General features: G+C 43.4%; 1 protein-coding gene across 10 annotated transcripts in view; it reads left to right on the top strand.

The window, feature by feature from the left end:
- Positions 1-20,092, top strand: part of CELSR1 (cadherin EGF LAG seven-pass G-type receptor 1) — a 164,523-nt gene that overhangs the window by 111,664 nt on the left and 32,767 nt on the right. For all 10 annotated transcript variants that reach the window (XR_005700567.2, XM_040062565.2, XM_040062562.2 and 7 more), the window contains exons 6-16: positions 4,504-4,661; positions 5,570-5,733; positions 7,052-7,177; positions 11,757-11,923; positions 12,383-12,568; positions 12,892-13,005; positions 13,324-13,498; positions 14,195-14,336; positions 16,060-16,180; positions 17,287-17,470; positions 18,296-18,397. Coding sequence is in view for 9 of the 10 variants with exons in the window: in XM_040062565.2 (XP_039918499.1) it covers positions 4,504-4,661; positions 5,570-5,733; positions 7,052-7,177; positions 11,757-11,923; positions 12,383-12,568; positions 12,892-13,005; positions 13,324-13,498; positions 14,195-14,336; positions 16,060-16,180; positions 17,287-17,470; positions 18,296-18,397 (1,639 nt within the window). In the remaining variant the exon portion in view is untranslated. The remainder of the gene's footprint in view (positions 1-4,503; positions 4,662-5,569; positions 5,734-7,051; positions 7,178-11,756; positions 11,924-12,382; positions 12,569-12,891; positions 13,006-13,323; positions 13,499-14,194; positions 14,337-16,059; positions 16,181-17,286; positions 17,471-18,295; positions 18,398-20,092) is intronic.

Genomic DNA, 20,092 nt, shown 5'->3' with positions numbered 1-20,092 from the left:
CTGTCATTCCTGTAGTCACATTTTGCCTGTGACTGTCTCTAGACAAGGGTTAAATGTATCAGGTTAGAAATGAGATGGGAGATAGTCACTCTTAGATCAGAACCACTGATCTTCATGAAAGCTCAGTGAGGCAAAGTTAAGTTTCATTACATTTTTTACAGTTTTAGGTAGTAATTGCGATCATTTGAGGAACATAAATATGGTTCATCTTGGTTTAGAGATAGAAAAAAAGGTAGAGGACTTATGCTGTCAAATGTGGATCCTGAGACAGGACTGTTTCTTTCTCATCTCCAAGCAACCCTATATGTGACTATAACATAAAAACGTAAGAGTCAGTATAACAAACAAAATGAATTTCACTATGGGATGCAGAAGATATTTGAAGGATCATCATGCGATGGTGACAAAACACTGCAACGTTCAGGGCTGCTTTTTCTTCCTTTCATTTGAGTCCCCAAATAATCCACTTCTTTCATAGTTTGTTTAAGGGAGACCAGGTTTTCTCTCTGGCACTTTTTGGTACCTCTTCTTGCTACTCAGTGTTACAGCATGTGGTCTTTGAAATTTGAATCCCAGCTTCTTTCTGGAGAAGCACTAACTGAAAAGGCAGCCTTTAGGGTTAGGCAGCAAAAGGTAAATTTTCGGCTTCATGAGCAGGAACTCACTTACATGACTTGCATTACTATTAATGGGGGTCATGCTGGTAAATTCCTGTACACCACACTGCACATTTACTCATGAGTGCAGAATTGGCACAGCTAATGAAACTTGCCTTTCGGGTAGCATGTGTTTCAGGAGATGGGTCTGACAGGCAGAAAGGTCTGCTAAGTACCCAGATGAAAGTCTGGCTTTTAACTCCTTGAACATATTTCCAGAAAATAATAGTGTGAATTAATGCTGGTTAGTGTTAGTGGTTCCTACTGTTAGGGATCAGTCTTGCTCCAGTAGGATTTCATTGAGGTAAAGATCATGACTGAAATGTGAACGTGTGTGCTGTCATTTAGTGTTGGCGATTTACTTTCTGGTGCATTTTCTAAGTACTACTTGCTGTTACTTATTTCCTTTCAAATATAGGCTAGTCCTCTGCTAACACCAGCTTCTATAATCATAAACAAATAAAGGGGTTTTTTTATAATTTTCACCCCTGCTACTTTCCCAAAGATTATCCCTCCTGTGGCTATCACCTGGTGATTATCAGCCTACATTACTCAAGGGGCATCTTATACCCCTTTACTCTTGTACTGTGTCCATTGCAGTGACAGCGTCTTATTTCCAAAACTCTTTTCCAGCCTTTACTTTGCTAGGGTAAGCATGCCAAGTCCATTTTGCTTGTTTCATATGGCAAACTTGGCACTGCTCTGGTTGCTATTCTGTACACCTGCTGTAATTGGAAGGTATTTTTAGTAAATGAAAACAAAACTGCTCAAGCATTCTATCCTGTTAAGTGTCATGAAACTTTCCTCATATGCATCTGTGCAACAGCCCAGTGTTGTATTGCCTTTTTAACTTTTTAATCTCACCATGGTTCCTCATTGTTTTGTAGCTAATAAGGGTTGTTTTGTTATTTTTCATCATTTTGTGCTGAGAGTCTCAGAGTCTGCAATAGGAATTCCTGTCATCAGATCCCAAGTTTCATGTTGTGGGATTAATTCTCTTTCTTGCATGCAACTATTCAAAGGGATTTTTTTTTTCTTTTTTTTTTTAGTGCATGATATTCTAAATATCCTTTGCATCACCAGTAACCTATATTTAACAATAATTTAAATATTTAATGAGTAAAATCTGTTCCATGAGTAATTGCTGAAGGAGCTCCTAACTTGGGCTTTCTCTGATAAAGTCTTTTATTTATTTCCCATTATTTCAAATATAGAGTATTCCCTGTGTTAGCTGTTGAGAAGATGAGTATTGTGTTGTACTTGCCACATATTTTGAGTTCTTGTCCCATTAAATCAGTCAGAAAATATCTCTTTCCTTTTCCAGTAACATTTGGAAAAAGCCTGTCAAATTCTGTCAAATGAGCCTTTTAACATGGTCAGAAAATCACCTGGTGTTTGAACTAAGTATGGTTTGAGCTGCCAATTGATTTCATTCACTGGAATATTCCGTTTCTTCATGGTTCTGTGTGGCCATCAGAGCCAAAGAGATGCCAGAGATCTGTACTGCAATGAACAGTCAACATCTACAGAAACACTTTTCAGTTTCTATGTTAAATAAAAGTAGAAAAAAAGTCAATTTGCTATTGCAGCTATGGACTGTGAAGGAGCAGCTGCAAAGTGCTGAGTCTCATCAGGTTGCAATCATGATTAACATTGGGCAGATCCCCCCTGCTGAGGGAATAAATACCCTGCCTTTGTCAAAGCTCCCATGTAAGAAACAATAGATTATTTCAGTGAAGCACAAGAACATAAATGTTAATCGAATCATTCCTCCAAATGAATAGACGTAGCACCCAGAATGTAAACATTTTAATTTTGGAAGGGAATGTCTGCCTGTCAGTTGTTTAGTTTTCCATGTATTTTTTAATTTACTTTGAAAAACTCCTCACTAACACAGCCATCAGTGCATACAATAACATTTTCAGCACTTCAAATACGTGTGTTTCCTGTCTTTCCAAGCTAGGCAGCGGCAAAGTCCAGGGAGTATCGGAAAAATAAAATCTGCCTTAATATCACTAAAGAGAGGTCAAAACCTTATACTGAATAACTGCCAAACTATGTGATCACATTAGTTCTTGGTAGAGGAAATGGAAAATACTTTCCAACTGGAATTGACACCAGGAAACATAATTTAAAAATGTTTTTTATACATTGGGATAATTACCTTTAAAATAAATCTGTCTCTATACAGATGATGAAAGTGGCGAGAATTATTTTAACAGATTTATGTGTGTGCAAGTGAAACAAAAAGAAGTCATTTATTCCCTTACTGCTTCCTTGTTTGCTGTTCAAATAAGGAATTTCAGAACACAGTCAAGCAGTACATGTTTTAAAGCAAGCGCCGAGCAAGCTACAGATGCCCAGTCATCTTCATTTTCATATGGATACAGCTATTTTTGATAAACACATCCAATAAACCTGTTTTGACTTTCAGTGTATCTGGTCAGATCCTGCTGACTTCATTCCTGTGGAGTGACCCTTGGCAAAGCCAGAAGAGTTCAGCTCAGTGCTTCTCTTGTACCCTTGGTGTCCTCAGAGATCTTACACCAGTAGTAGATGAAGACCCCTCGGCTCTATATGAACACTAAACATGGAAACAGTTTTCTTACAGGATTTGCTAGTTCCTCACTGAGGCTGCTATGCTGCTGTTTATACAGGCACCCTTTTTAACAGTCACAATGTATTTCTCCACTGGACAAATCTGTCTCTTGAGTTTCTGCACAGCAAACATCATCTCCTGTCAGTCACTCTGGGGTACATCTTATCAGTGACAAAATTAGTGAAGATGATGAAGGATCTGTTTATGGTGGAAGCACAGAAGTTTGAGTGCTGGTATTGAATTCCTGGTGGTCCCATGGGAAAGCCTGTCTTTGGGGATCACTGAATTTCCCCACTCAGTAAGTGCTGAAGTGGGGAGAACGACAACTGACAGCAGATGATTGGCAGAGTGAGCCACTAACGGTGGAGGTGTGAAGCTGAGTGTGATAATTCTAACTTTGTGGCTCCTGTTAACCAGGGCACATTGTGATTGAGTGGGCAGGAGTTTCCTACTGCCTTGGAGAAGCAGAGATGAGGAGAAGCCAGAGCCTTTATTGCTGCTCCAAAACACACTTCCTTTCCATCTTCCATGCTGCACCTGCAGTGTCAGTCTGTGTACCTGCACCAGAGCAAGCACAGATACATCCATTATTTTCAATTGTCCAGCTCCACAGGTCATTGGTCTCTATTCTCCTGTAACTAGACACTGAGGGCATCTCAGCTGACCGAGCAACGGGAAGTGGATTTTCATGCGCTCCATCTTGTAGCTGGAACAAGCAGATTTCATCCAAATTCCTTCCCAGTCATCAGACAAACCCTCACAACAGCTTTTACAGAGACCTGAAGTCAGTTTCTGGTAGCCTTGACAGGGTACACCCATCAGAGAAAATGTGGTTTAAGCCTTTAATTTAAGCCTTAGTTAAAATAATACATCATTTTACGGTTTTCATTCCCTTGAGGTGAAGAGGTGCGAAATAAGCATAATTTATTAGAATTCACTATGCAGAAGTGAGAAAACGCCTGTTTGGTGTGATTTGGGCCAAAGTGGTTCAGCTGTGGAAAAGACCAAAGCCACTTCTGACCACTCTGTTTTATCATACTGGGCATGTGGGGACTCTAAATGAAGTCATCCATCAAGGTTTTTCCTTGCTTAAATGTTGTGGGACAACCTAACTCCTGCTGTTTTATTTACATCTTCTATTTTTGTCCTCTTTGGGGGGGTAATAAGAAGTATGTTGTTGAGCTGAACGAGCATTTAAATCCCATGTGTGTGTGGCACTGTATATGACGTGCCATTTGTTTTTTGAAGCCGAACATTGGTCGACTGGGTATTCCCCATGGGCCCTCTGGAGAGAAGGTGGCTGTGGTGACCGTGGATGACTGTGACACAGCAGTGGCCGTGCGCTTCGGGAGCCTCATTGGAAACTACACCTGCGCTGCCCAGGGGACTCAGACTGGCTCGAAAAAGTAAGGATTTGATATATCTGTGTTTTCCACTCATTCTCTTTTTCCAGTGAAGAGTCAACGGGATGCAATTAACCACTGAGCACTAAGTTCCTAATCGGTGATTTGGAAAAACAGGCATGATGTAACAAGAAAAAGTAACAAAGTTTAATTTGGGATATGGAATTACTTCCATCATTTAGGTTAAGGGTCCTGTCTTAAAAGAAGGTAGAAGTAAAGGCTATAAACAAATAACCAGTGAAAATCATTGGGTGTGAGAAAAGGTTTCCTGTGAAGAAAGAAAGAAAAAAAATTAGTACTTTTGAGTTTAAAGAGAAGGTGAACAGCAAGCAACATAGGGGGATATAAAGTAATGAGTGGTAGCAGAGAGACCACTGAGATACACATGGTGCTCTAAAATCCCAAGAGAGGGGCACACTATAAAAACTGGGGCCAATCCAAATGACCAGATGACAACACTTCTCACGCAGTGTGGGGTCATTTAGTAGAACCTACATCCACTAAATATCATTAAGACTAAGATCTTCAAAGGGTTTTAAAAGGGTTGGCACTATATAATAATTAGGTCATTTTATGAAAATATACTGCTTCTCAGCCTTGTGCTGAGCAGCATCAGCCTATCCCTGCATGACTGAGGTCAGAAAGAAGTGTCCTGTGGCTACAAGTTTTTCACTAATTTTCATTTTCTTCTAGCATACTAGCAATTGTTAGGGACAGGTCACTGGATTCTCTATGCACATGACAGCTCCTAAGTTAAAAGTGAGTGTTACTGGACAGTCCTTTGATTACGAGCTGTGGAAGTGCTCGTGTAGCAGAGGGAAATGCAGCCTAAATGTCCTTGTGGAAGCAGTAAGATAAAGAACAAAACAAACTCTTCACAAGAAATTATGAGCATTTCTTTGTTTCTTCAGATCTTTGGACCTAACTGGCCCTCTCCTCCTTGGTGGTGTCCCAAACTTGCCTGAGGATTTCCCAGTGCACAACAGGCAGTTCATCGGCTGCATGAGGAACCTCTCCATCGACAGCAAGCCCATCGACATGGCTGGTTTCATTGCCAATAATGGCACTCTGCCAGGTATGGACAGCTGCTGCCCCAAGGGCCAGCACCAGAAAGGTCTCTGCCACAGCTGTGCGTGTGGCACAGCTTAGGGCCTCGAGGAGGCTGCGAGGAGCCCCAGGAAGGGGAAGGGGACACAGGGTTCTGAAATACCCCTGTCCCCCTGTTAGTCTCTTGAGGGCAAAGCAGCAATGGCACAGGGACTTCAAGTGCTGTATGGCATTGTGCTGCCACTGTGTCTCTGGCCAGACCTCATCTGTTTGAGTGTCATTGTAGGACATGAAAGAAAGATGGGAGACTCCAAATATTTCAGAAGGCAAAGAGTATAGAAAAGGCTTTATTGTCTAATTCTTACCACCTTTTTAAGGTGTTACTATACAGACAACATGATTGGTGAACAGGAACGACACCTCTCTAATTCCATTGGTGAAACTAGAGAAACAGTAAAACACCACCTGAAGAAAGATTGTTTTGGGAAAGGATAGTTGTTTGCCAAGATTGTTTTGAGAAGAAGCTTTCTTTAGAAATTTTTCCTTGGGAAAAATTAGCAGCTGCTAGCAGGCTAAAATCTCTCAGACCCAGAAATATCAGGCCCACATTTGAGCAAGGTACAGTCCACACTTGTGCCAGGATTCAGCAGCACCTTGGAAAGGACTGGGCTTGTTTAGACTTTCTGCATTGCTGGAAGTTTCAGCCAGGAATTTACTCAGAAATTAACTTTTCATCTTCTATTTTTTAACCACCTATTAAATGTCATTTTGCTCTAAAAGCTGGTGGGATTGGTCCATGAAAAAGACAACACTTACAGTGACTTTTTAATAAATTGTGTTTGTTCTGTAAATACAATTCTGCAACCCCCAGATGTGAAACCTGCTTCATGGAGCAGCCTATTGGAGGTTCTGATTTGATTTCCAGTCCTTGGATCCCTGATCAGGATTAGTTCTGGTGATTAGGTATACAGAATGTTCTCATCATCCTAAAACTGGCGCTTACACACAAAAATGGAAAGTCCCTTCTGTCCATTCTGCTGAAAGTCTATGTAAGAGCTAAACTGCAGTTCTAAAGTATGTTGCACTGATTGTGGATTAAGGAGGGAGTCATAGCATATGCCATTGATAGACAGACTGGTCTTTATGCATTTGACACATGATCAGCTTACATAAACTTTTGTCATCCACATTTTGCTTCACTGACTTCAAAGGCATTTTTTAAAAAAAGCAAAAAAACCCAAACCTATAAGAGTCATATCTTCTTTTTACATAAAAACTCAAATACAGTCATTCAGAGCCTTTTTCTTACGAAAACCACACAAAGTAATGGTTGCCCTGAATTCCAGGCTGTGCAGCGCAGAGGAACTATTGTGAAACCAACTGGTGCCAGAATGGAGGCACGTGCATCAACAAGTGGAACACGTACATCTGTGAGTGCCCCGTGCGCTACGGAGGGAAAAACTGTGAGCAAGGTAGGCTGCAAGGAGCTCTCTGTGCTGTCATGTGTGCACATTGCATTGCCTGTCGTTGCCATCTCACAGCATGTCTGTCCAGCTGTGATGCTGAAGGGTAACAGAAGATTGCAGTTGAGAGTGCCACCCGTTATCTATTTGAAATAATTTTAGAGATCCCCTATGTGGTAGATGACATATTGTCATGAATAAGAGCAGCTTTCATTGATTTACTTACATAAGCAAAGCAGTTCCAAAGAACTTGGCTGTCTTTAGTAATTTGTTTATAGTAAAAAATGCCTGATCCTAAGCCCCTTTAAATCAGTGGAAAGAATCCTGCTGACTTTACTGGGCTTTGACTCAAACTGGGGATGAATGTGCTGTTTTAATCACCACTTTTTTGGCAAGAAGGCATTCTGTGCTAAGTAAGAGCACTTCCAGTTTTACTGGAAGTTTTACTCTTTGACTGAACACAATGTGCATATATGTGTAAAACCTCATTACTAAAGGATAAGGAAGGAGCAGCAGGTGAGTTTTATAGGGTGTGAAGAACTTGCAGTCAGTTTTTTCCCTGGAAGAGAGGAGTTGCCTGTGTGAGGAGTCCCATGGGGTTGGTGCTGTAAGGTGGCTGTTCCTTTGGAGTCTTCCTGGATGCTTCCAGAAAAGAAAATGTGCTTCTACTGGGCCAGGTCTAGGTAGAGGAAGTTTCTCTTCCCTTTTCTGAGAAGCAGCAATATTAGCTTAAGAGGAGATAACACATGGTTAAGTTACTGTCTTGGAGATAAAGGTTTGCAGAGTGAAGAACAGGGAAAAGGAATGATGGAGACCTCTTCCAATGCTCCATCTCACAGGGTCCAGAAATGTTATTATTGCCTCTAGCCTGGTACCTGCTTTCTGTAGCAGCTTTCTGTAGTAGCAAATATTTTGAGCTTCCCAGGTTTGTATGAAGATCTGATTTTTCCATGTGTCTGATGTCAAGTATGTTGGTGAAATTCTTGTGTTTTCTTCATGATTGGCTGTTCTCTGGGCTATAAACCCACTCTGATGTATCCTGAGGGGGGTGCCAGGGCCCAGTAATGGTGTGACCTGTACAGGTGTAGATGGAGAGTACTGCTATCACGTGGTAAGACTATCCTTCCCTGATGTTTTTGAAAGAAAATTCAGAATTTGATCAAATGTTTGTTTTATGTACTATTTACTTATCCCAAACTCAAGACCAATCCACAAAGTTTGGGATTTAGAAAATCATCTAGGAGCTGCCCTGTAGCCATCCCTGGAAACTCATTTTAAATTCAGGTGATAGAGATGATGGCAGTCACAGCAGCACTGCCTCCCCCTGTCCCAGCTGTCACCTCTGCCTCCAGCACTGTGCATTCCTGCTTGTCCCCTTTGTCACTGAAACACCCCATGTTCTTGCTGATGCCTCAGTTTGTGGGGATTTTCTGACACTCTGAAGGCAGCAGGCTGCTTGGTTCTTTGATGATAATATGTGGGCCAGTGTCCCTCTGTAAAAATTGCAAGCCAAGAAAGAAATGGAATGTGACCAAGGATTTCAGGAGCACAAAGTTAAAGTCAGAAGGAATCACAGATACACTATACTTCTATCTTTCAAATTGCTTATTTGAATGCTCAGCTATGATCCTACAAACATGAGCTGTTATTAGGCTATTTTTTAAAAAGTCTTAGGATATTTGCATTTTTGAGTAGGAGTGCTGCATTTCTTCAATCCCTTTGGTGGTGCTGGTTCTGCTTCAGGCTAACAGAGGATAGACACTTTGGCAAATTACCAATTCCCCTTTTTTCACTTCCTGCTCTTGTAAAACTCTGGGATCTGGTCTACACTAGTGAGGAAGGGGGTGTTTTACCTTCACCACCCTCCTAGAACCTGTTAACTCACCTTCTGGCAGCTCCCATCTCCCTCTGCTGATATATAGAAGGGAGATAAAATTAAGAAAAAAATTAGTTTCACCTTTATTGTAATTTAATTCTTTTAAACTATTAGGTGTTGCAATTCTGTGAAGATCTAGCAGCTGTGTCTGACACTCTTGGATGGCCAGTGTCATTGCTGCACTAGTCTCTGGCTGAACACTGCAGGCCTGCAGCTAAGCATAAGCTTCCACATGTCCAGCACCCACACTGCCGGTGACATCCAGCACGTTTCCCCAGGCCCTCTGTCTCCACAGGGAATAGCCCTCACGTCTTCCTGCTGTCCTGTTAAATGTAGGAGTCTCTTTAGAGTGAACGTAGATGCACAGGCAGCGCTTCCAAGCACACAATTAGTTTGCATCGCTGCGCCGCCGATGGCAGGGAGGTGCTGGGGAGCACGTGGGCCTCTGTGGCGACAGGGGAGGTCAGGTCCCATCTGGGGACAGTAGATGTGGCCAGCTCCTCCATGGGACTCCTGGTCCCAGGCATGAGGAGGGGCTGGGGGAAAGAGGGAGGTCAGAGGGGCTGACAAATGGGGATTTCTATTTAACCAGCAGGGGAAGGTACACCCTGGCCCCAGGGAAAGGAGGGAAGTTGGGAGAAGGTGTGGGAAGGGAATGGTATTTGCAAGTACAGAAAGTCACCACCAGTGAGAAAAGGAAGAAGGTGGCTAATTGCCATGCCAGTCCAGTTCTCCCAGGAGCAAAGGCGAAATGCTTGCTAACAGCATTCCCAGCCTCCGGCAGGTGGGAAGCCCGCAAGTTTGCATCCTGCCCCTGCGCTCCAGAAGCAGATGGGCTCAAAAATCTTAGCAACAGCCCAGAAAACCAGCAGCAAAGTTGGAAGCTGAGGTCATTGTGAAGGTCAGCAGGGTAGAGGAGGAAGGCAAAGGCTGACTTTTGCACAGGCGGAGCAAGAGAAAATAATCCCGCTCAACACTGGTGTCCTGGTTACTTTTACATTGATGTGGTGCAGTGTGGGCTGATGAATTGTGCCCTGGCCCAGACAGCCAGAACTCAAGCACTGCATTCAAGTTTTAAGCAAGCTGAGGACACTATATCTGGTGACAATCTTTTTTTAAGTTGACATCTGGTTTTCAAGAGCAGGCTATGCTGCTGTTGTTCCACCATAAGCCCTCTTTGGCATTTGTGGTATGACTGCAGAGGGGAGGTCAGAGGCTGGAGCAGGAGGGAGAAGGGCTGCCCCTTGGGGCTGCCTGCCCTCAGCCTGATGTGGGGTGGTTGGGTAGCCACATCTTAAGGAAGGGCAAAGTCAAGTTACACCTCTGGCTTGACTAGTGGTAGCCCACTAGTCCCTGACGTTTTGTTTCTCACCAATAAGGAGCTAAAGGCCTTGCACTTTACTCCAACCCCCACACTCCACTCCTCACCCCAGCCTCTCCCTTTATAGACACCAGCAAGGAAGACGTACAAGAATTTGGGGGTTGGCTTTATTCCTCAAAAAAATGCAACTTCTCATCAACTTTACTCCATTTTCTGCTATGGTGTCATCCCTCAACCTTTTTTTAAGGACTTAACCATTTCATAGTAACACATAAACATTTGTATATACATGATCTCTCCTACTACAAAAAATCCAAAAACTGTCAACAGTTGTGGTAGTGTGGAGCAGAAGGGGAAAGACTGTTAAGCCCTGTCATTTCACTGACCAACATGGACTCAGCACATGATGAAATTAAAGTCTGGGTGCTGATCTGTGGTGGTTGCACCCAGTCTGTAAGGCCTGCTTCCACTGGCAAAAAGCTGCCATGGTCTTCACCAACATGCCCACGAGCAAGGATGTCAGGCAGGGGCTGACTGCAGATCCTGCTAGAAGGTTCCACATGTGGTGGAGGTGTCATATGAGGTGTTACAAATAGCACAGATCTCCCATAGCTTGATTTGTGCTTCTAATCAGTGGGATCAACTAATTCATGGGACTGTAGCTCCTGTGACACGGGGTAACAACTTTAAAAGTGCAAGGGGATGTGTGTTCCTCTATTTTCCATCAGCAAAGTGCTTTCTATTGAAGCCTGTCATTGGTGTCACCCTCTAGGACCTGTGCCTGTGCGAGGTTGGAGAGGGGGCAGTTTTGCAGCTGTCACCCCAGGATATTTAAGGGAGATGATTCTGGCAATTCCACACAAACTTTCTTTCTGTGAAAAGGCTGCATAGCTGGGACAGTTGAATAATCTGGCCCTGGCGTATTCATAATTAATTTATATTTCCTCTTTCCTCCCCGCCTTTTCCTCTGTTCAATCTGTTAATTAGAAGCAGGTAATCAAGGCTATTTTGAAAACATCTGCAGCAACTGTTGCCCTAATACTTCCTGGTCTGTCCACCCACTCACCAGCAGAACTATATCAGCAGAGATCCTGAGCTTACCTTTCTAGGAACAGCTCTCACGTGGGTAATGCCATAGCAGTGTGGAGGTGCTGCTTTTGAGTGCAGGCACCAAGACAAGGTGCCTACCCCACAACCAGGGTAGGTTGTGAATTTGCAGCACTATCAACTGCTTCACAGTAATCCAGCTCTTCATCCATGGTAGATTGAATACAGCTCAGTGGAAGAGGGACTAGCTCCCTTGTATCACCACTGTGACATAGCTTAAGTTTTCCTCTTTACATTTGTCCTGAAGGATAAAAACTGTTTCTCTTCTGTATTTTGATTCCCAGCAATGCCTTCTCCTCAGCGTTTCAGTGGTGAGAGCATTATCATTTGGAGTGACCTTGACATTACCATCTCTGTGCCGTGGTACATCGGGCTGATGTTCAGAACCCGCAAAGTCAATGGCATGCTAATGCAAGCCAATGCTGGGGCTGCATCCAAGATCAACATTCAGGTAAAAGTGTGGCTGCCTTTGGTTAGAAAAGGATTAATACTCCCCCAGCAGTGGATATGGCCAGATGAACTACATAGCTTCATCCACCTAACTAAATTCCTGTCAATAAAAATATATCATTACTTTTACAAAGATCAAAAATTGAATGATCAAAATATCCTTATAAAAATCGTATTAATTTAAGATTATTTTTCTAGTCAGAGGCAGTAGTGGGCATTGATATAATGTAAAAAATGGGTCTATTGCTTTGGGGGTTTTTTGCCCATTAGGGAAGTTGGAGTCTGAATGTCCAAAGTTATACAAGGAGTTCTTGCAGGCATTCCCATCTTTACTCTTTGAGCTTTTTTTCTTTTTGGGTTGTCTTAGGAAATGTTATTATCTTGCCCTCTACCTCCTTCTGCATCAAGTACAAATATGTAGCAAAAAAAGACATGATTTTTTTTTTTTTCCCCCCAACAGATACTGAACAACTACGTGCAGTTTGAAGTGTACAGTGGCCTCAGCCAGGTTGCTAGTTTGAAGATGAGCCAGTCACGGGTCAGTGATGGGGAATGGCATCATTTATTAATAGAGCTGAAGAGTGCAAAAGATGGTAAAGATCTCAAGTACCTTGCTGTCATGTCCTTGGACTATGGCATGTACCAGGTAAGGCAGCATCATAACTTTGCCACTGAGCACTGCGCAAATGCTTTTAGGAGAAAGTAGGATAAAAGAGTGTGGACAAGTACTTATGCTGTGAGACATGTACTGCAGTGATTTGTGCCTAATCAATGATACTGATTTATGAAGCTTTATGATATCTTACAAAGAACTCTGTAAAAAGACACATTCCAATGTCTGGCTCCTCACTGCTTTGGTATTTTTTATGTAATCTGCTGTCAACTACTGCTTGAGTCCATCACTACAGAAAGCAAGCTGGCTGTGTCACAGAGGATGCTAGTGCTTATCAGCTGTCCTTTTCCTCGCAGAGCACTGTGCAGATTGGAAATCAACTACCTGGATTGAAAATGAAAAGCATCATTGTGGGAGGTGTCTCTGGAGACCAGGTCTCTGTTCAGCAGGGATTTTATGGATGTATGCAGGTAGGAAAAGAAAAGCATAGCAATAAATTTTGAACTCGTGAGAAAATACCCAGGTGAAAGTGTGGGAGGTTTCTTTTTCATCCACCCTCAAACATTTCTGTTTCCTCCATAAAAAATATCTAAGAATCAAAATATTAAAGTCGACCCGCTTTGCCAGGTGCAAATCTGATCACATAGGGGAAAAATATTTTTTAAAAAATCTGAGTTTGGCTGATTTCTTTAAAATGTAGCCTCATTGATTGATGAAAATCGTGAAACACATTATACTGTACTCTGAAGGGTGACTCTAATTTTAAAATAATTGTCTTTTGTCACCAGGGTGTAAGAATGGGAGAGACATCTACAAACATAGCAACACTCAACATGAAACAGGCTATCAAGATTAATGTAAGGGAGGGCTGTGAAGTGGATAACCCTTGTGATTCCAACCCGTGTCCCCAGCACAGCTACTGCAGTGACGACTGGGACAGCTACTCCTGTGTCTGTGACCCAGGTAAGCTGGTGACCACTCATATAGAAGCTGGATCACACCTTCAGAAGCAGCACAGCAGCAGCAGCAGCATGCTGGCAGTGTTCATCTTCTGATTCTTCCTCTTCCAATCAATATTACCCTTCTCACTCTTACTGCAGCACCCTGGAAGCTGCAGTTCTGGGCTAAGAATCCAGGGAATGTATCCACCAAACAGAAAGTCCAAAGGACTCCTGTGCACCTCCCCTTTTCTTTTTATGGTTTTGTTTGTTTGTTTGTTTTGAGGGGTTTTTTTCTTTTTCTTTCTCAGCCTTTTCTGCTGTTGAATTTCAGTCTCTCACTCTGCATCCTAATCAAGATACTTTGAATGTTTTCTCTGTTTTGGAGCATGTAGCCAGCACATGCTGTCAGCACCCAGCACAGTCACCTCCCATACATGCAGCCAGAGAATACAAAACTATTTGTAGCACATGCCCCAAATATAAAACTGGGAACCAAAGGCACAAGGGTGTCTCGAGCATGGTAACAGACTCTCAGAAAGAATGGCTTACTATCATTTTGTCTGAGAGGGGAAAGAGTGCTTCAATTTCTGACAGTATCTCGGGGGAATCTACTGATTATCGAAAATGTGTTGTTAGTGTATAAGCTTAAGACAGACAGTCTTTTGGAGACATGCAAATTGTAAATGGTTGCTGTAATTTTCTTCTCTTGTCTCCCCAGGGTACTTTGGGAGAGACTGCGTTGATGTATGTAACTTGAACCCATGTGAGCATGTCTCCACATGTGTGCACAAACCTAGCTCGTCCCACGGCTACACCTGTGAATGTGGACAAAGCTACTATGGACAGTACTGCGAAAGCAAGTAAGAGAATTATTTTGTTCTTGGTTTCTTGGTCCTTCCAGGTAGCTCTTCATCTAAGGCAGCAGTCCTCCCACTTTCTGTTCTGCTCTGATAAACTTTCCTGATACAATTTGAGTGGTATTTTAGGCTCCATTGCCTTTTGGCATTCCTGAGCTCTTCCCAGAAACTAGACAATCTTCCATGTTATTCAGGAGCTGCTTTTCTTCACCAGCTGCTCAGGGGCTCAGCCAGTTCTGCTGTGTTGCACAGCACTGCATCTCACTTGTACTTTGTGGTGGGCTTGGCCCGAGTTTCCTCTGCATCTCTCCTTCAGTTTCCTCAGCACACAGAGCAATGCACCAGTTTGGTGGCCTATAGCAAGATAAAGTCTCTTTGCTGTTTAGGTCTAGTCCCTGGGCTGGCAAAGAGCCATCTCTTCTGGACAGTCTGGGAGCCTATGTCTGTTGCTTTGTGGGAGAAACGTGCTGATTCTCTCGTCAGCAGCTTCCTGGTCTCAGATAAGCATTCAGCAACCAGCCTTATCCCAGAGGCGGCACTTTGATTTACTGTAATATGGGCCATTCATGATGTGCAAATGAAGTGCATTTGACTGCCCATTTAGGAATGGCTCATGTGATGTTTCCTTCCCTTTGAAAACTACAAGCTTCTTCCTCTGCCTTTTGTTGTGTGGGCTTACAAATGTTGGCCGTGCTGTTGCCAGATTTGTCTTTCATTCCTCTGGAATAGCACACAGAGACATTGTCCCTTGTCATTATCTGCTGACATCGTGTCAAGTGCAACATTGTGGTTTTCATATTCTAAAGCATAGAAGTACAAACCTAGCATTTAACATAAATAAAACTGGTAGTGGTCTTGAAACAGACACAAATAGCTTTTCTTTCCTAAAATGAGCAGCAGGGAGGGGATACCTGTGCATTACCATGATCCTGGTCCCAGAGCTGTTGTCCTTCAGGCTATTGCTTGACAAAGACTCCTAACTGTCAGAGAATCAGAGGTCTCCTTGCCAGAACTAGTGTTGGGGCATCTGTGGGGTAACCTCTCAGAAGCTCACCCAGAAGAAGTAGTATCAGTGAAGATGAGCGTTTTCCTTCAGCAGAGGTGGCCTTGGACTTGCTGCTTGGCTTCCAGTGCTGCTGCACTCAGTCTCAATCATGGTCTTTGATCCATAGTCCAGATGAAAGCTGCCACCCTCCCCTCGTCCACCTCCCCAACCACGGGTCCTCTGTCTCTCCTGTGGCAGACGAGGGCTTTTCAGACTTTGTAGTGAGCCGTCCAAGAAAGCCAGGTTGGCTGAAAGTAGTGGCTTTTCTTTATAGGATGAGCTTGAAGACAGCTTTGCACCTGAGCTGGTGTTCCTGTGGGCTGCACAAGAAACCCTGCTGCCCACAGCAGGGCTGGGGCAGGATGAGGATGGAGAGTGGGATATAAAGTGCTGGGGGGCTGTACCCCAAGGCAGTTTGTGGTGATAGGTAAACCAGGGCACAGGCTCAGAGCCACCTGCACTTGAAAATATTTAGAGAAACACTCCCTCTAAGGTTTCATAGCACTGCTATTCTAAATTTTCCCATATTGTGGTGTATTTATATATGTACTGATTGTTGTTTGAGATACGTTACTGTCTGTAAGTTGATGCGGTTGAATGCAGATTTGGTCCAAAGCTTTTTTCACGCTTTTTAAGAGGAAACTTAAAATAACTTTCTTTCAATTTGATTTTCTTTAATAGGATCGACCTACCTTGTCCCAGAGGTTGGTGGGGAAATCCCATCTGTGGCCCATGTAATTGTGAGACTAGTAAAGGGTTTGATTCTGATTGCAATAAGACCAATGGAGAATGCCACTGCAAGGTAAGCAAAAGAAACTAGTCTTAAGTCAAAATTTCTTTAGTTTAAAAAGTAACTGTACCACTAATAATTACAAGTGAGTATCTGAGACAAAGTGCACACAGTTGTGCTTTGTATCACATATACATATGTATGTGCACAGTGGAGTTAATCATTACCTAAAACATTTTGCTGGCACCACCCTTCTCTAAATCATACTGAGCAGCTCTTATCTTATTTGTGTTTGGAAAACCAGACTGAGAGGATGATAGCCTGGCTCTGATCTCTGAAGTGCAGCTTGGTTTATCGGGGGAGATCAGACCGGGGTGCAGAGGAGTGTCAGCGGGGTTTTGTGTATCACGAGTGAGTAATAGCCATGAAACAGCTCGGACCAGCTGGGTGAAGCTCTCCCCTGTGCTATGGCCAGTAAAAGGCCAGGCAGCTGGAGAGAGCTAAATGCTTTCCTCACCGCCATCTCTGAGTTTTCTGTGGACAGGCAGGGACAGATGGGGGACATGGGAGGGGAGGCACCTTATCGTGAAGGTTTTACAAAGGACTTCTCACAATAGGTTTTACAACTAGCTTGAATGACATCAGAGGAGCTGGGTTTGTGCAGACTGGCGGCTGTGAATCTGGCCCCCTGCTCCTTTCCAAAATGTCAGCAGGACACACAGCAACTGTTGCATTAAATGGAGTCAGTGGGGTGCCAGCTCCGCGCTCCTGTGCAATCGTAACGCCTCGGATCAAAAGCGTGTGCAGAGGCTATTTGTATATGGGAGCATTGCGTGCTCTCCGCCCTCTACGTGAAACACAAATGCACAGTGCAGGAAGTTTCCTTAATGGCTCGTTCATGCCATACAAGGGTGGAATTGCAAAGCTGAGAAAACTGTAAATCCTCCAAGAATATGTTTGGTGGGCACTTGCAACAAGTGCCCGAGGAGTAATGTGGGCCCTGTGGCTCCACTGCAAATGGCAACGCAAACCCTGGGTCTCTGATAATAGTAATGTAACTTTTATCTGTGCTCTGCAAAATGAGCCCTTTTATGATGTACGTGCCTCTAGAGCAGGTTTCAGAAACGTAAGCAGTTTGGAAGTCAAATACCTCGTGTCTATCATTTTTGTTCTTCTAGGCCAATTACTACAGGCCCCAAAGCAGTGACACCTGCTACCCCTGCGACTGCTTCCCATCTGGCTCCCACACGCGCGCCTGCGACATGGAGACGGGACAGTGTCCTTGCAAGCCCGGCGTCATAGGGCGGCAGTGCAACCGCTGCGACAACCCCTTTGCGGAGGTCACCGTGCGGGGCTGCGAAGGTACCCGCTGCCAGCCCGTGCTGCCGGCCTCCAGAGCCGCTGGCGGCGCGCACGTGGGGACACGGCGGTGGCCGCGCCGCTGCGTCCTGGGGCTGTGAGCCCAGCGGGGTGGCTCCGGCAGGGGGGCAATGGGGCTGCAGCAGCCGAAGCGCACACCCCTCCTAGATATGTGCCCAGTAGGAGTCACGGGGGCTGAGCAAATGGGGGAAAAAAGCTCTTATCTCTTTAATTTTTCTCAAATGGAAATAACAGCAAGCTGAGGTGGAGTAGGGGGAGCAAAAGACTAACAGCAGCTTTTCCTTAAACCTGAGTTCATCTGCTAGTGCAGTGTTGTATTGCTGAGCTGCAGCTGAAGAGGCAGGTGAGAGCCCTCGCACCTTTTGCCCGCAGAGGCTGTGCCGTGCACCTCGTGCACTCTGCCTTTCTTCCCCATCTGGCTCATCCTGCCTTTCCTCTCACCCACCCACTCACCCACCCACTGTCCTCCTGTGATCAGCACAAAGCTGCTGCAGCAGACATCTCACCACAGTGTGTGGGTGAAATGAAGGAGAAATGTCTTCCCACAATAAAGGAGCAAGCAGAGATAGGCAGAGCCAAAATCCAGAGCCCCATAATCATCCTGAGCTCTCCTCTGCCTGTACCTGTCTGTCCAATCTGCTGGATAAGGAGCAACTGATCGGTTACAGCTTGGAAGGCACTGCAGAGGACGGGTATCCTGACAGGGCTTTGGAATTACAGGAAGGTCCTTCAGGCAGGTTGAAATGTCTCACTGTTGTGATTTTTATCTTGTCAGAAAAATTGCATCATTTCTTTTTCTGCTTTCAGTAATTTATAATGGCTGTCCCAAAGCTTTCGAGGCTGGTATTTGGTGGCCACAGACCAAGTTTGGCCAGCCAGCTGCTGTGCCTTGTCCTAAGGGCTCAGTGGGTAAGTTCCCTGGGTAAATAATTACCTATTTTATCTGCATGACTCTTAAAAAATTTTTTTAAAATGTGTACATAGGGAATGGAATTAATTTATTTGATCTAGAGACTGCAGCATAACATGCATATCATGAACAGAAAAGTATAGCTAGGTGAAATCAAAGAGCTGTTAAAATACATTTGGGATACTAGCAATAAATAAATACAACGGTACAGCAGATAAACATGTACATAACACAGAAATTCTCTATTTTCAAAAAAGCAGAGTACAATTTTCTGGTTTTTTATTTTCTATTTATCAAGCAGTTCTTACACATGTAACTTGTAGTTTCTAGTGGCATATTATAAGTGTTCTTTAGCCATACAGTTCCTCTGGGCAAAGATAAAATGAGGAAAATCATATTCCTGATGACTGCTTTACTAGAGTTGCAGCCTACTAAAGCTGAGAGTTGCAGCTAAACTCACACTTTTCCACACAACATCTTTTCCATAAGTGAAAGAGATAAAAAATGCCTTTTATAAAGCAGATGAGCTGTGTTGTTTTGTACAACAGGCAAATGACAATCTGCTTATTCATATATGCCTCTGAAAACATGTATCAGATTTTTGAAAATAGAGTTCCCAATCTTTTCCAAAGTCTGTTCTTTGGGAAATAAAAACTCTGTCTTGGTTCTGGACCTGGTAACTCTGCTGTGAGTGCTCCATCGGCTCAGGAAGTAATAAATAGTTATGTGACTGCCCCGATTATTTCTAGGGGGAGGCCACTGCTTATTGGTGTGCAGATTTGTGGTCAACCTAGCTCCTGTTCTAAAGGCTTTAGGAGATAGTTTTGGGGGGTTTTTTAGGTGAAGAATATTTTCATGATTAAACAGTAGAAAGTTGAATTAAAATAAGTTTTCTGCACTGTTCTCATGGTTGACCCAAGTGTCTCTTCTAGGAGATAGGCCAGCAGGCAATGTTGCTTACAATAATTGCACATTCTAAGTAAATTTCACAGATCATCCAAAAAAGTAAGCCTTATAATAATGAATATTCAGACGAAGAACCTGAGGCTTGATTGTATTCACCTAATCACGGAAGAGAAATAATATAATTAGATACAGTAAAATTATAGTTCTTATTAGGTATTGATAATTAAATGGCTTAGACACATGCAGTATATTATGTGCAAATTAACTAGCACAAATGTAAATTTTGAATTTGATTACTTGCAATTCATGGTGAAGGATTCTCAGCCAAGAATTGCATTTTAAAATTATTTGACAAATAGTGCAAAATATAATAGGCTAAATTAAACAGTAAGCTGCTCACAGTCCATTTACAAGTGGCAAAAAGGCAATTATGCATGTTGGCTGAAGTGTTTAGCACATGCAGCATGCAGATGTGTGGGCATGTGTTGATGTGAATGCAGGAGATCTTCCTATATAGGCTATTGCACAGAAATCTTCAGCAGGGGTTGGTTTCCAGGAATACTTAGGAAGTGCAGAGTCTTTCTCTTTTTTGGTATAAAGAAGTGAATGAATGAATTTAAGAATAATTGGGCGGTGAGGCTGAGAGGAGTAGGGCAGAGCTTGCAGTTGGCCTGACTTTTCTCCAAAGCCTGGGGAAAGCTATTACTGAAGATCAGTAGCCTTTAACTTTTCTCTCACAGGAATCCCCTCTTTGGAAATTGAAATACATGTGTAGCTTTTTGTAGGAA

This window comes from Hirundo rustica, chromosome 4, assembly GCF_015227805.2.
Source record: "Hirundo rustica isolate bHirRus1 chromosome 4, bHirRus1.pri.v3, whole genome shotgun sequence".
NCBI lineage: Eukaryota > Metazoa > Chordata > Aves > Passeriformes > Hirundinidae > Hirundo > Hirundo rustica.
The sequence above is the reverse complement of the archived record's forward strand: the minus strand, read 5'-3'. Positions and strand labels throughout refer to the sequence as shown.